Genomic DNA, 13451 nt, shown 5'->3' on the forward strand with positions numbered 1-13451 from the left:
GCTTAATCATTTTCCGAAAACGGCGCGGGTTAGATTGCAACATATTTGGTATGGTAGTCGAATAGTAGTCACGCTTGGCGCGTGCTTTTAATGACTTGTATTCTTTAACGACCTTATTATGCTTTTGCCAGGCCGAGGATGACCCAGTTCGTTTAGCAACTCGAAATAATCGCTTTTTTTATTACTTAAGCCTTTTAAAGACTTGTTAAACCAGGGGGAACGGGCTTTTTCATTTATAGCGATAGTTGGGATGTAGAGATTCATTAAACGCAGCATTTCGGCTTTGAATAGTATCCGAATGCTCTCAGTTGAATGCTGCCGATATGTAAGGGCAAGTTTCTCGAGAAAAACAGAAAGTTCACGGTTGATGCTTGAATAATCGGCTTTGTCGTATAGCGTGAGTACTTTTTTAGATTTCTTGCTTTTTAAGACGTTGCAAGGAAATGTTGCATGAATGACGTTGTGGTCACTAAAACCACGGATATACGTAGGGGGGGGGGGGGCACATTATCGGGGTGTGACGTGAAAAGGAGGTCCAAGACTGTTGATGAGTGTTATGTTACTCGGGTAGGTTTAATGACCAGCTGTGAGAGGCGAAAAAGCAAACTTATGTTTACAAATTCTGCAGCCATGTTATTTTGTGCAAGACATGACGCAACATTACTCCAATCTATTGAAGAAAAATTGAAATCACCGAATAATAAGACTGGAGTGTTGGGATACGTTGTTGTTAGTTCTAACAATGCTTTGTGAAAAGACGAAAAAAAGGAGCTATCGGCACTTGGTGGACGGTAGCAACAGCCGATTAACATGTGCGGTGAAGTGGCGTGGCAGCACGTCCAAACCATTTCCAGAGAATTTTTAACATTTACAGCAGAGCACTTAAGCAAGCGATGTGTGGCAATCGCCACACCGCCCCCACGGTTATCATCAAAGTGGTCCTTGCGAAAGATATCAAAATATGGCTGATCAAGAAGAATCTCAGAATCAAGTATGTTAGAGGTTAGCCACGTTTCCGTCAACAGAATGACGTTGCTAGAAGAAGAGATCAAGGTGCATGACGGATCGCGTTTTGGCATCAAGCTGCAAATGTTAGTGTAAAGCAGTGAGAGATCATGCTTAACACTCTGATTCGGTCTTCGTGGCTTTTGCGCTCGTTGCTAGGCCTGAGGTTCGACAACCAACTGCTTAGCCTGATCAAAAACGTATGTTTTTCTGCCACAGATAAGCTTGTCATAACGGAGCTTAAACGGGGAGTGCTGTGTTTTTCCAAATTCGATGAGGCGCCTTCTGGCTACACGAATTTCCGGGGCAAAGTCTTCACTGATGCCGTAATCTGTGCCTTTCAGTTTACTGCTAGACGAAAGGAGTGCTTCTTTATCCTTGATGTGGGCAAATTTTACTATTATCGGTCGCCATTTCCCCTCACGATAAGCTCCGAGTCTATGGGCACGTTCTATGTCACGACTTCGAATAGTCATGCCCAGGCTTTTGTGACAGAGATCAGTAACCAGTTCTTCACTAACACGCCACGCCTCGTTTCGCACATCACTGAACCCGTAAAAGATCAGGTTGCGCCTTTGGGATGTGCTTTCCATGTGGCTAATCCGGTCAGACAGCCTAGTTACCTGAGCACCGCTGTTAGTGGCAACACTTTCAATGATTTCAAACTGAGACTGAACCCTTGAAAGTGATTGTAAGTCGGATTCTATTTTGGTCAACTGCGAGCTCAGGTCATTGAACATTTTTCATGTTCATCAAGGGTTGATCTGATTGAACCTAACTGCTCAAGCATATCAGACTGCCCAGATTGCAACGTCTTCAGTATATCAAGCATGTCACTAGGCACCACTTAGACACCACACAGTGTTCATTCCTAGGTCCAGGATTAGTCTCAATATCACCTGCTAATAACAATTTCAACAGCATTTTGGCACAACCGAGAACTACAGAGATGGAGCGCCATGGGCTCAGCAGAACAAGTAATGATCGGCATCCAGTTCGCTTAGCGTAAAGGCAGTGGTAATTCGTTACCTGCGTAGTGAAGTCAAGCGGGTTAGGATGACCCATCGCCGGTGTGCCGCCGAGCCCACTAGGCACAGTGAGCGTCTGCCCAGGGTTTATATTGGTGCTCCAAGGAACGGTGGCGCTGTCGGAAGATAGCGTGCCCGAAATTCAAGATGCCAGCTGATGACCTTGAGGCAACCGTAGTTATAGCGTTTGGCGGTGATGCGCATTCCAGTGCACAGTACCGGCCGGGCTGGCGCACCCCGTCATGGCGAGGTGACGCGTTCACAGGCAAGTGGTCAGCGCTGCATGGTAGTGGAGACCGGGTAGGCTGGTCGAAGTTCTGCAGTAGCATCAGGTTCCAGGGCAGCACGAAGAACTGCGTAGCGAAGAAGTCAAGCGGGTTAGGATGACCCATCGCGGGTGTGCCGCCGAGCCCACCAGCTCGGCGGCACACCGGCAAACTGTGCACTTAATGGTCAGCTGACAGGGAATCGCAAATTATTCATCGTGGAGGAAATTTTGTTGTAGCAGTATTTGACAATGCCCCTTTGCGCATGCCCAGTTCGAAAAGTTTGGCTGTGCTTGTGCCTAGAGGGTGCTGGGGTTTTGTTGAAGGCCAGAAACTCTAATGTTCCTTCTCGAAGGGTGAAGGTCGATAAGACATGTATAGTTGTGCCCCATGTGCATACAATGCTGTACCACCACAAGAAGGTTGGGAAACGACATGGAGTTGAGGTGAAGTTTTTGATGCTTAAGGAGCTTGCAGTCTTATGCACGTTCATAGGTGGCCACGAAAACGGGGTGCAAGAAGCACTACACGAAATCATATGCAGAATGCAGTGCTGGAGGGGTATATGAATTACATTTGTCATGTGGCTAAAGTTGTGTGGCATAAATGGAAAGATGTGCCAACATGTGCACGTGTGAACATGATTTCTCAGTAAAAGAAACGCATACAAATGGGTACCTACCCACCCAGTGCTCAGAGTGCAAGTGTAAACCAATGCTGGAAAATAAGAAGATATTGAGCTGCTGCTGCGATAATAGAGCAAGTAAAATTTGCAAAACACATTACACAAGGAAGAAGGAAAATGACTGTGCCAATGAATCATCTGTTGGCTAAAGTATGAAGTCCTTTGCCACTTTTCATTGTCAAATTACTGTATTGCCCATGGACATCTTATAAAACTTCGTAATAACTGAGCTTTTGAATTTTTGTATACTGCTGTTTGTGTGTTCGGAGGCAGGCTTGATTACCTTGTTGCAAAGGTGGGGATCTACCTTACTTCTTTGTCATTTGTCTGCATAGCATGAGCTTACTTTCATTCTGTGGATTGTTCATTTGAATCTTCTTTTTTTCATGGTTGTTCAAATTATCAACCTTTAGCACTTCTCCGAAAGTACTACACTATGCAGTCGAATCTCGTTGTAGCAATCCTCAATATAATGGTTTTTTTCGAAAATTCCCCTCCAAATGTTCATTGGTTAATTGTAAAAATGTTTCACTACTACAAATTTCAGAATATTGCATGTTTCAGAATAATTTATCGAATTTTATCTCCCTTACATTTTCAGAACACTCCAAAATAATGAATGACGACTTTAAGAAGCTATTCACGGCTGTAAACATTATGCCCAGCTCCGTGGCTGCCACTCTCGTCATGATGAGAATGCTGACATATTTCTCTTTGCCTGCACTATTCAATTGTGCGATAGCCCTGTTGTCATCATCATCGTCTGGAACTTGCTTTTCAAGTTAGGCTTTGCCCCGTCATCCTTGCTTTTGTCAGGCAGCTTGACATGTGGGCTGGTTTCTAGCCTTTTTGTTGGTGGTTGAACATTCAAGATGAGCTACGGAAACAGCACGAGAGGAATGCTTAGACGGTGAAAAATGCAATACGAGAGATCTATTGGTTGAAGTCTCTGATAATAACTCGTTCATGCTGTACTAACGCTCACACAACCTACAGTGCTTCAACAAAGCGTGCATGTGAGCTTAGCTAATGACCAATAAGATCCGTATCATCCATTGTGGTAAAGAAACTGCGACGAGAGTAAAGACTACGTTGAAACAGTGCACGCAAACCAACGTGAAGAATTCGTATTAACTGCTAACATTTCGCAGTGCGTAAGAAGGACGCGCCTGCTTACCGTAATAGTTTATTTTCCAGAAGTCGAGCTGCTCACATCAAGATAGACTGCCCTCTTTTTCAAAATGTGCACTGGTTCTGTATTACCTCGAGTTTTTTTCGCACTTATTTGAGCATAATGTGGTTGCTCGATAATGTATACACAGCATGGGTATGCGGCTCATGAGTTAATCTTTACTATTTTTGTTCAAAGTTTTATTACTTTCTTTAAAAAGACTTCACAATAAAGGATAATATTTAGCGGTTCTTTGAGATTTGTTGCATTGAAATTTCACTCTGTATTCACCATTGCTACAGATCCTTTTTAAGCGTTATGGCTGCCGTGCAAAGAACACTGTGCCACCAGTGGTCCGGGTGCAACTAGCAACTTCGATGAGGACGGCTTGCCTCATGAAGACTATGGCTGTATTTGTGCCTTGTTAATTCACTGATAATTTTTTTAGAATGGTGCATTAGTAGCTGTAAGTTATGTCTGTAGACAATTACCAGCATCATTTGTGGTCTACACTACAGTGTTGCTTGTGTCTGTACAGTCTAGTGTAGAACATACTCACGACCTTTTTTCTTTCTTGCCTTTCTTTGTTCGCTTTCTCCTGGAATAGCAAGGCAGAGACACGGCACCTGTGGTCAGCAACTCTAATGCACCTAAGGTGTCGCCTGTATAGTAACAAAGAAATTGACCTCTTCAAACAATAGAAAAGTGGGCTGCTTGGACATCATGTAATGCGTTTTTTTTTACATGTCGTCAAAGCATTCTCGTCATTCAGTGCAGCTTAGCATCTTGAACTTGCGGTCTTACTTTTTCTTAGGGCGGCCGTCGTCGCGCTGGTGTGGGCGTCGCCATTGCAGCCCAGAGTCATCTGTACAGGACTCTCCGTATGTATTCTTTCAGATTGTTTTTAAATTATTTTATTTTGCAGTGATGTTGCTTCACTTTTCATGTGTTTGCTAGAGATACCTGAACATTCAATGGTATTCTATAGTTTTTCTTTATAGAAATCTGTTATCGATAATGCGTCAAGTGCTACAGCTCATTTGCCATCTAGCGCAAGGGCTGTGACAGAAGGCAGTGATGTGACAGCTGTGCTGAATGATCGATAGTGCTACAGCCTGCTCTATTTCCACTATTCTACACCAAACGGTGTGTTTTCATAGTTTGAAAATGAAACCACAGTCTCTCGAGGCTGAAGCATACTTCTGAAAAGTTTTCTTCTGAAGAAATAAAGTTTACCATCAATGACGATAGTTATAGCGCGAGAACAAAACGACGACACAGAGACAAGAAGGACACGAAAGACACGAGCGCTAACTTCCAACTGAGTTTATTGCGCAGAGCACGAAAATATATAGAGGAGACAGTAACCATGTGATGAAAACCGTATGGCACAAAGAGCAGAACATCAGTAAAAAAAAACAAACAACAAAAAAAAACAAAAGCACTGAAAAACAGCAAGGAAAAGTCTAGAAGAAAACGAAACGGAAAGGTAAAGATAATATAACTACCTGCCCGCACCGAAACCTTCGAGGAACCTGCGTTTCTTCTCGGACAAAACCACGGAGGGCTTGCTAATACAAGGCACCTGTTCGCGTGCCATCTGCGCGGCCTCGACAATGACTCGGGTGCTTTCATCTCTGTGTTTGTACAGCGTCGCTGTGTTCTTGAAGAGGGGAGCACAATATCACTCAGTGCAGTGCTGGGCAAGAAAACCATCTTTCCCGTTTCTAAAATTGTTCGCGTGTTCTCTCAGCCGATCGTTCAGACACCTTCCGGTCGTTCCGACATAACAAGCACCACATCAAAGGGGGGTCCTATAGACAACTTCCCGGGAGCAGGCCGCATACCTGTTTCGATGTTGAACTCTGCATTCCGTTGATGATTGCGTTTTCAGGGGCTTTGTAGATTTGGTGAGGCTGATTAATTTGCATGGTGCGGAGAACAGGACACGAACTCCAACTTGTTTTCCGATTTTTTCGAGCCTGTGTGACATCTGGTGTATGTATGGAATCACGGCTATCCTTTCACGTTTTGTATCCGTGTTGTTCAGATTCTGTCGCTTCCTCTGCTCTTCCTTATTAGTTCGCAGGATCGTCTCGGCAACAGACGCGATAAACGCCTCGGGGAAACCTGAAGCCTTAAGCCGGGAAACTTGAGCTTTGAAGCTCGCAGAGATATTGTGGGCGCACGACCTATTTAAAGCATTCTCAAGGCAGGTTTGTGCTATGCCTCGCTTAACTATCTTACTGTGAGCGGAAGAAAAGGGAAGTAGAGGTTTCTGCGCACGTGGTTCATAACACCAACAGATGTCCTGTGAGCTAAAAACCAGATTTAAATACAAAAAGCGTAACTTGTCATTATCGGGCATTTCATGTGTCAACACAAGAGGCTTTAAACAATCTTGAATACACCTATAGTTTGAGTCGCAAACGAGTGAAACATAGAAGAATTACAATTTAGAAGAACCAAGAACTCATCCACGTATCTGAATATTTTGACGACATGCGAGCCTTCTAACTTTTCCTGCAGTTTTTTGCCCATTTTTGCCAATAGAAGATCACTGAGTAGAGGTAAAGGGACACAGCGACTCTGTGCAAACACTGAGATGAAAGCACCCGAGTCATTGTCGAGGCCGCGCAGATGGCACGCGAACAGGTGCCTTGTGTTAGCAAGCCTTCCGTGGCTTTGTCCGAGAAGGAACGCAGGTTCCTCGAAGGTTTCGGTGCGGGCAGGTAGTTATATCATCTTTACCTTTCTGTTTTGTTTTCTTCTAGATTTTTCTTTGCTGTTTTTCGGTGCCTTTGTTTTTGTGTTGTTTTTTTTTTCTTACTCGTGTTCTGCTCCTTGTGCCATATCGTTTTTATGAAATGGTTACTGTCTCCTCTATATATTTTCGTGCTCTGCGCAATAAAAATACTCAGTTGGAAGTTAGCGCTCGTGTCCTTCTTGTCTCTGTGTCGTCGTTGTGTTCTCGCTCTATAACTATCGTCATGCCATACCAACTAGCCCAAGCTGCCACACTTCTAATTTACCATCAAACCCAGCTTTAGGCACACGGCAGGCCCAACGCGTCTTGGTGGCTTTCAGCTGTCGTCACCAGTAGCGAACACAAAACTCGTAGGCTCCGAAAGGCCTACCGGCGGCCCTGTTGCCGTTGTTTAGCGTATGATCTATCACTTGCAACTTGAAGCAGCCGTGTGGCTTCAGTATCGCCCCATAACGTGCCAAGATAACCGACGCAACATACAAAACACGCCGCAACGCGCACTGGCCACTTCGGTTTGGCTTGGATTGGTTTGAATCTCCGTGCAATAGTACGCTTGATGCTTAAGAGATGGCGCCAAATGGCGCACGCTATCATCATCAGTGGCTGGAACGAGCAGACATTATTGCGGCAGTTTTCGGGGGTGCCATAATTACTCGAGGAAAAAATTTTTTCGTATTTTTTTAGGGCGATGTGGGGGGTGCGAGAATTATGCGAGTGCGAGGATTATGTGAGTAAATACGGTATATCTCTATTTCTGACACAAGAATAACTCTACTAAAGCACACATACACCCTAAATGAATAACGCTTTCATACAAATTGCTTTAAGTACTTTCTTTCCGCTAGCCATACGACAGTGAACGACTTACCTTCTACTACTACCAATACCACCTCACTAACTACCTTTTTATCACTACTTGAAAATTACTTACATGATGCACAAACATAAAACTACAAATATTTCGCATTTTTCCTTAGCGATGTGTACTACTATTGGTATTCTGCTACCCACATTCCACTACTTGTGCATAGAATGTATATTTTTTTTCGTATTTTTTGTAAAGCTTACGTACTAATGTGTAACTATGATTGTATAATCGCAAGTATATTGATATATTGTGTCAGCACTAAACAGATTTCACAGTTGTGTATAAATGTTTAGCTAATGTGAATTTTCCTGTTTATCTTAACTTTGCCATTCAGCACAAAAAAAGGGGAAAAAAGAAAAAACACTTATGTTATTTCGCAGTGTTTTTCCTTTTGTCTTTTTTCCTTATTTGTTTATAGTTTGTGTCCTTCCTGCAATAATTCCTAAAGGTATTGGCAGTATGTAATAAATAAAATAAAACATCAATCAAGCAACGGTAGTTGGGTCGTTTGTGACCAAAGCATTCAAGGCAAGAGAACCTATGCCTTTGAACAGATGGTGCACTTTGTCTCGGTCATGAAGGTGTTGACGCGTTGACAAAGAGAGAGAACATCCTCGATATATGCGGTATAAGACTCGCGTAGTTGTTTGCGACCATCAAGAGTTCTCTTTGCCAGGCTGGCTCGAACTGCTGGACTAGCAAAGTCTTGTCGCAGATGTTCTTTGAAGACGTCCCAGTCGGGAAAGTCGATCTGGTAATTAAAAAACCAAGTCTTCGTCATGCCAGTAAGATGAAAGGATATGTGGCGGAGTTTGTGTGGATCGACCCAACAGTTCGCTGCATTCACTATGTCATATTGGTGTAGCCAATCCGTGTCCTCATTTCAGAGTCCAGAAAACAGAGGGGGCTCGCAAGGGGGTCAACTGACGATCCAAGAGTGAGTAGCTGTGGCAGTCGTAGCTGGAGGGTTCAAGGGAGAAGCACCTAAGGGTTCGTCCTTTGGCGTGCTGGTGGACACGTAGCCCAAACGACGACTTGAGTGAAGCTCCAAGAAGTAAAGCGGGTGAGCAGGGACAGGGAATCGAGGAGTAACCTCCATCACTTGAGATGTAGTCCTTTACACGCCTTTTTAGGCCTGGTAGACGTTGCCAAAAACTGTCACATCGAGGCACGGAACAGACTCAAGGGTTATATGCACCAACGATGAAGATGAGGAACACCATGTGATGATGGTTATGTAAAGGTAATGAAGAAGTGTGTTGTAAATGCCCACGGTACTTGCAAAATATATTTGCAAGAGTGGTTGCAGCACTGGCCAGTCTGGCTCGTCGCTCGAGCAGCAAGCGACCTTCATTCGTCGGATGCATACGTGCATTGACAATTTGCACAGTGGCAGCCTACTTGTAGAACTACCGTCGGTAAAGGCGCCGTACCGGCGCATCTGGACGTCAGTGGGAGAGTGGTACTGCTTCAGATGTGTGACATGTATGATTTCGCTGTTTCGAGGGGTGGATGAAAACGACGAGGCAGCAGGAGCGATTTCATAAGTGACGGGAGTCGCCTCACGAAGCTCTTTGTATGGTCCTGTGTACTGAGTCAGCAGTTTTACAGGCCAACCTGCCCGGTCGGAGACCAGAGCAGAACCAACGAACCTCGCGAAAAGTGCACATAGCGGTGTCCTTGATCTTATCGACGCTGTTGGTTTTCTTAGGAGGCCAGAAGGCGACCACGAGCGGCTTCGCGTGCATGGGTGGCTCGAATATAGGAAAGTGGTTCAAAGCTATACTTGTACCACAACAGCTGCTTTTAGTGTCGTAGTGGTCTGCTGGTGTAAGTAAGGCTCGACGGAAAATTTTCATTAGAAGGCAGGTGCAGATGATTCCATGTTGTTCATGGCAACCTGTGTTGCCCATTCCACGACCCTTGTCTTACTGGATCTGAGCTGGTCAACAACTTCCCACTGCCCGGGGAAACAATCACGCATAGTATCCGGCCGTGGCACCATTTGCATTTGGCTTAATATCTTCCGGTGATATGTTTCTCAGCACATATGGGGTGGAAAAATTGCATCTGCAGGTTTCTTCCGATGCATTCCTGTGCCTTGGTTGACTTACTTGTGCAGGGGGGAAAGTAAGCCCTCCACTCTAGTTTATGATGATTGGGGATGTCGTGAAAACAGACCAGCTCATATCTTGCAAGCCTCCCTGAAATGAATGACTCACCTGTCCGATTGACAAAAAAAAAAAAAAACTCGAGCATTCAGGCGAGTAGTCTCCAGAGTGTGCTGGTACCCCGACACTTTCTATTTCGCGAATGTAGGGACACAGGTGTAAGGTCAAGCAGCCGGTGTCTGACAGTATATCAGCAGAAAAAAAGAAACACACTGGACACTATTAGCGGCTTGCAGACAGCATACGAAAGGAGCATGGGCATAGACTACATGAAATCTGTCGTGGCGATAAAGGCTTTTTGTGGCCATGCAATGTAATGAATGGCCTGCTGTACTTGCACGCCACCTGCTTGCTGATGTCAATTGAAACATTTCTTACTTCATACTCACCTTTTTAGAGCTGACAGTACCACGAGGAGAGAACTTTCCCAAGCATTTTCAAATAATTCATCAAGCTTCTTTTCTTTATAATTGTTTGTCCATAATTATTTTCACGAGATTTAGTAGATAGTCATAGTATTTAATGTACAAAAATTTGCTTTCAATTCTTTTTGAAGAAAAATAAAACCTGTGGCGCAGGGATCGCTTTTGCCAAGCTGTGTAATAGAAGAGAGAGCGGGAAGGCATGTAGAAGGAACAGAAATCTGGTTTCGTTACGCTGAATGCCATCTTGCTCTGTACAGTCAACATAGTACACTTAACATTACACAGTACAGTTAACATTCTCTGTACCTTCTATTGCTCTGCGATTTGCTTGCTTTCAAAATGGTTGGGTAAAGTAAAAAATGAGCCCTCACAAATCTCTTCTTTCAATACCATTCAGCTGTGTTTTAGCATGTGCTAACTTTTTGACTACTTTAATACTGTACTATACTGCTTCTTATCAGGAGTGGTAATGTACTGATTGCTAAATAGAATAAACCATTTCTCTATGTTAGTGTCATGTAGTCTACAGGGCTTTTGTTTGAGAAGATTGGTTGACAACCTTGTCATCCGATTGTCCTTCTGCGGCGTAGATCACTCCCACGGCGGCGGCGGCAGGACGCACTCCCACGGCGGCGGCGGCAGGACGCACTCCCACGGCGGCGGCGGCAGGACGCACTCTCACGGCGGCGGCGGGAGGACGCACTCGCATTGCGGCTGTGGCGGGAAGAACTCCCGAGGATTCAGAAGCGTCTTGCCGCCGTGTTTGGCCCAGGACCCTCGCCGGGCATGCTGAGCTCTGCTTGCTCCACGTAGGCATATTTTGACTTCACACTGACTGAATGGGAAGTTGTCAATAGTGCTGGCTGAACGAGGAAGGCGCAGTGCGATTAGTGCTAAATTCTGCTAAATGTTTATTGTCAGTAGAAACAGGTTAATCATTGTACTTATTTGCATACTGTTTTTGCAATTTTAGACCTTCTCTAAAGGGGTGTGAAAATTACGCACACTTTGTACATGCATTCGAAATAATTCACAATTATTTTTTTGTCCTACCGCACCTGTTACATACTTTATAAAAAATAATTTGGAGCTATACAAAGTGTACTTCTTTATTTATCTAAAATAAATCGTACTTTAACCAGTGAAATCCTGCTTATGCACGGCCTAGTTGGAATTGCTGACAAAGGTCCTTCGCCGTGGCAGCTTTAGTGGCCTGTGCAAAGCGCATCGTTATTGGTTTGGTAAGACATGTTTGTGTGCCCCATTGTTTTTAAGCTCTTCTTGACAATGCTAGGAAAAAGCAGGTCCAATGACACAGCGACACAAGAGGACCTAAGCTTTCACATATAGTTGAAAAGGGTTAGTTGTAGGAAACTTGTAATAGCAAGCACTCATTCTTCTGCTTTCTCTCGTATGCAAAATCACTCTTTTGAGGGGCTCTGAAACACTTTTTTGAGTCATCATGAAATTAATTCACTGGAAGAGCTCATTGCCTCAGAAATTCAATGCCGCAAAAATGTTAAGAATCCACCCAGTACGAGCGGAGTTACAAAGATTTGTCATACGCTGCAATCACATCCTCTTTTTTCTCCTCCCGAGGAAAGTGCTAGAAGCTAAGCAAGGAGGAAGTGGAGTGGCAAACAAGGTATGTCACGCGCGCTTCGTGACCTTGAGCCCTGCACCCGTGGACAAGTCGTTGTCGTTTGCGACGACTTCTATAACGACCGAGTGTGCCATGTTCAGATCAGCCAACGGCTGATAAATAGACTTGCCATGTGCGATTTTCGAGCGTCTTTCATAATTTGTCGAAGGAAGAGAAAGAAATTTTTAACTGACTTTTTTTAATTTATTGAGAATTGTAGGCCGCGTGATGAGCTATAACATTTGGCTCGCGTGTTCTGGGAAGCCTCTACTTCCAATCGCCAGGTTTTTCTGACCATGCTCCAAAAGTGTTGCAGGGCCGCTTAAGAACTTCACGATGAAGGGCTTGGTGGAGTCTCTTTTTTTCTTGGCAAGCTTTACAACAGCGAGTTTGAATTTTGCCGTATGTACAATGGTGATATGGTGATATGGTGATTCCAACAAAGGGCACTGTTTACAGGACAGGCCTTCGCACGCCTCTGACGCAGAAAATAGTTCGTGCCCTGTCGTGAGCATGCATTTTTGCAGTGAGAGAGATGGGAAAGTAGAGAGAGACAGAAGAATGCTTGTGCAGTTTTGGCCACCTATCTACAGGTTCGGGTGTTCAGGTATGATAATCTAAAGACCATTATTTGGGGAAGTCCATGGAAGAGACTTCGCACTTGCAGCCAGTTTCATGTATGTCATATTAATGAGGATGTGAAGTTGGCTGCTTTAATGTGCTTCCAGATGCAAAATTAGCTGCTCTAATCTGCTCTGAGATGGAAATTTTCGCAGCTGTAAAGTGCTCAAAAATGAAAATCCCAGCTGGTTTGTACCACCACTTTAACCTTCATTTTATCATTCATTCAAGCGCCCGTGCTAGAAAGGCAACCATTTTGTGCATGCCCCAATTCCAAGGTTTAGTCGGTGTGGTAAATTACAAGCGCTGGCCATGATGGTAATTGTCCACTTTATATGGCATTTATGTTCTTGCAAGCCTGGTAGTGTTAGTCGAGGCCAAAGGTTGCATGGTCACTGATGTTCTCCTCTACTTTACTTTCCGCACACTCATATCCCAATTGCGAAACAATATTTAGACTGTACAATTAATGTGCCCTATATCATATCTGGCTTCATTATTTTCAGATTTTTGTGGAGAGAGAGAAAAAAACTTATTTTGAAAGCCTTGTTTGGGTTTGAGTTCTAGAGTGAGGATAGTTATAGCGCGGCAACGGGAAAACGACAAAGGGACAAGAAGTAGACTATTTGTCGTCCTTCTGTTCTCGCGCTATAACTATCGTCATGTCATACCAATCAGCCCAAACCGCCACACGTCTAGAGTGAGGCTGTACTGACCTCCCCTTAGATGGTTAGTATATGGTCAAAGAGGATTTTTTCGCCCAGATTCTTAACCGAGGCCTCCCATGTATGTTAGACTGGAG

At 44.2% G+C, this 13451-nt stretch overlaps 1 protein-coding gene across 1 annotated transcript in view; it reads left to right on the plus strand.

Moving 5' to 3' along the window:
* Nucleotides 1-13451, plus strand: part of LOC142785203 (uncharacterized) — a 103500-nt gene that overhangs the window by 69999 nt on the left and 20050 nt on the right. Inside the window, exons 4-5 of the mRNA XM_075883652.1 lie at nt 4970-5036; nt 10977-11195. Of these exons, the coding sequence (XP_075739767.1) occupies nt 4970-5036; nt 10977-11195 (286 nt within the window). The remainder of the gene's footprint in view (nt 1-4969; nt 5037-10976; nt 11196-13451) is intronic.

The sequence above is a fragment of the Rhipicephalus microplus genome, unplaced genomic scaffold (genome assembly GCF_043290135.1).
Source record: "Rhipicephalus microplus isolate Deutch F79 unplaced genomic scaffold, USDA_Rmic scaffold_19, whole genome shotgun sequence".
NCBI classification, from domain to species: domain Eukaryota; kingdom Metazoa; phylum Arthropoda; class Arachnida; order Ixodida; family Ixodidae; genus Rhipicephalus; species Rhipicephalus microplus.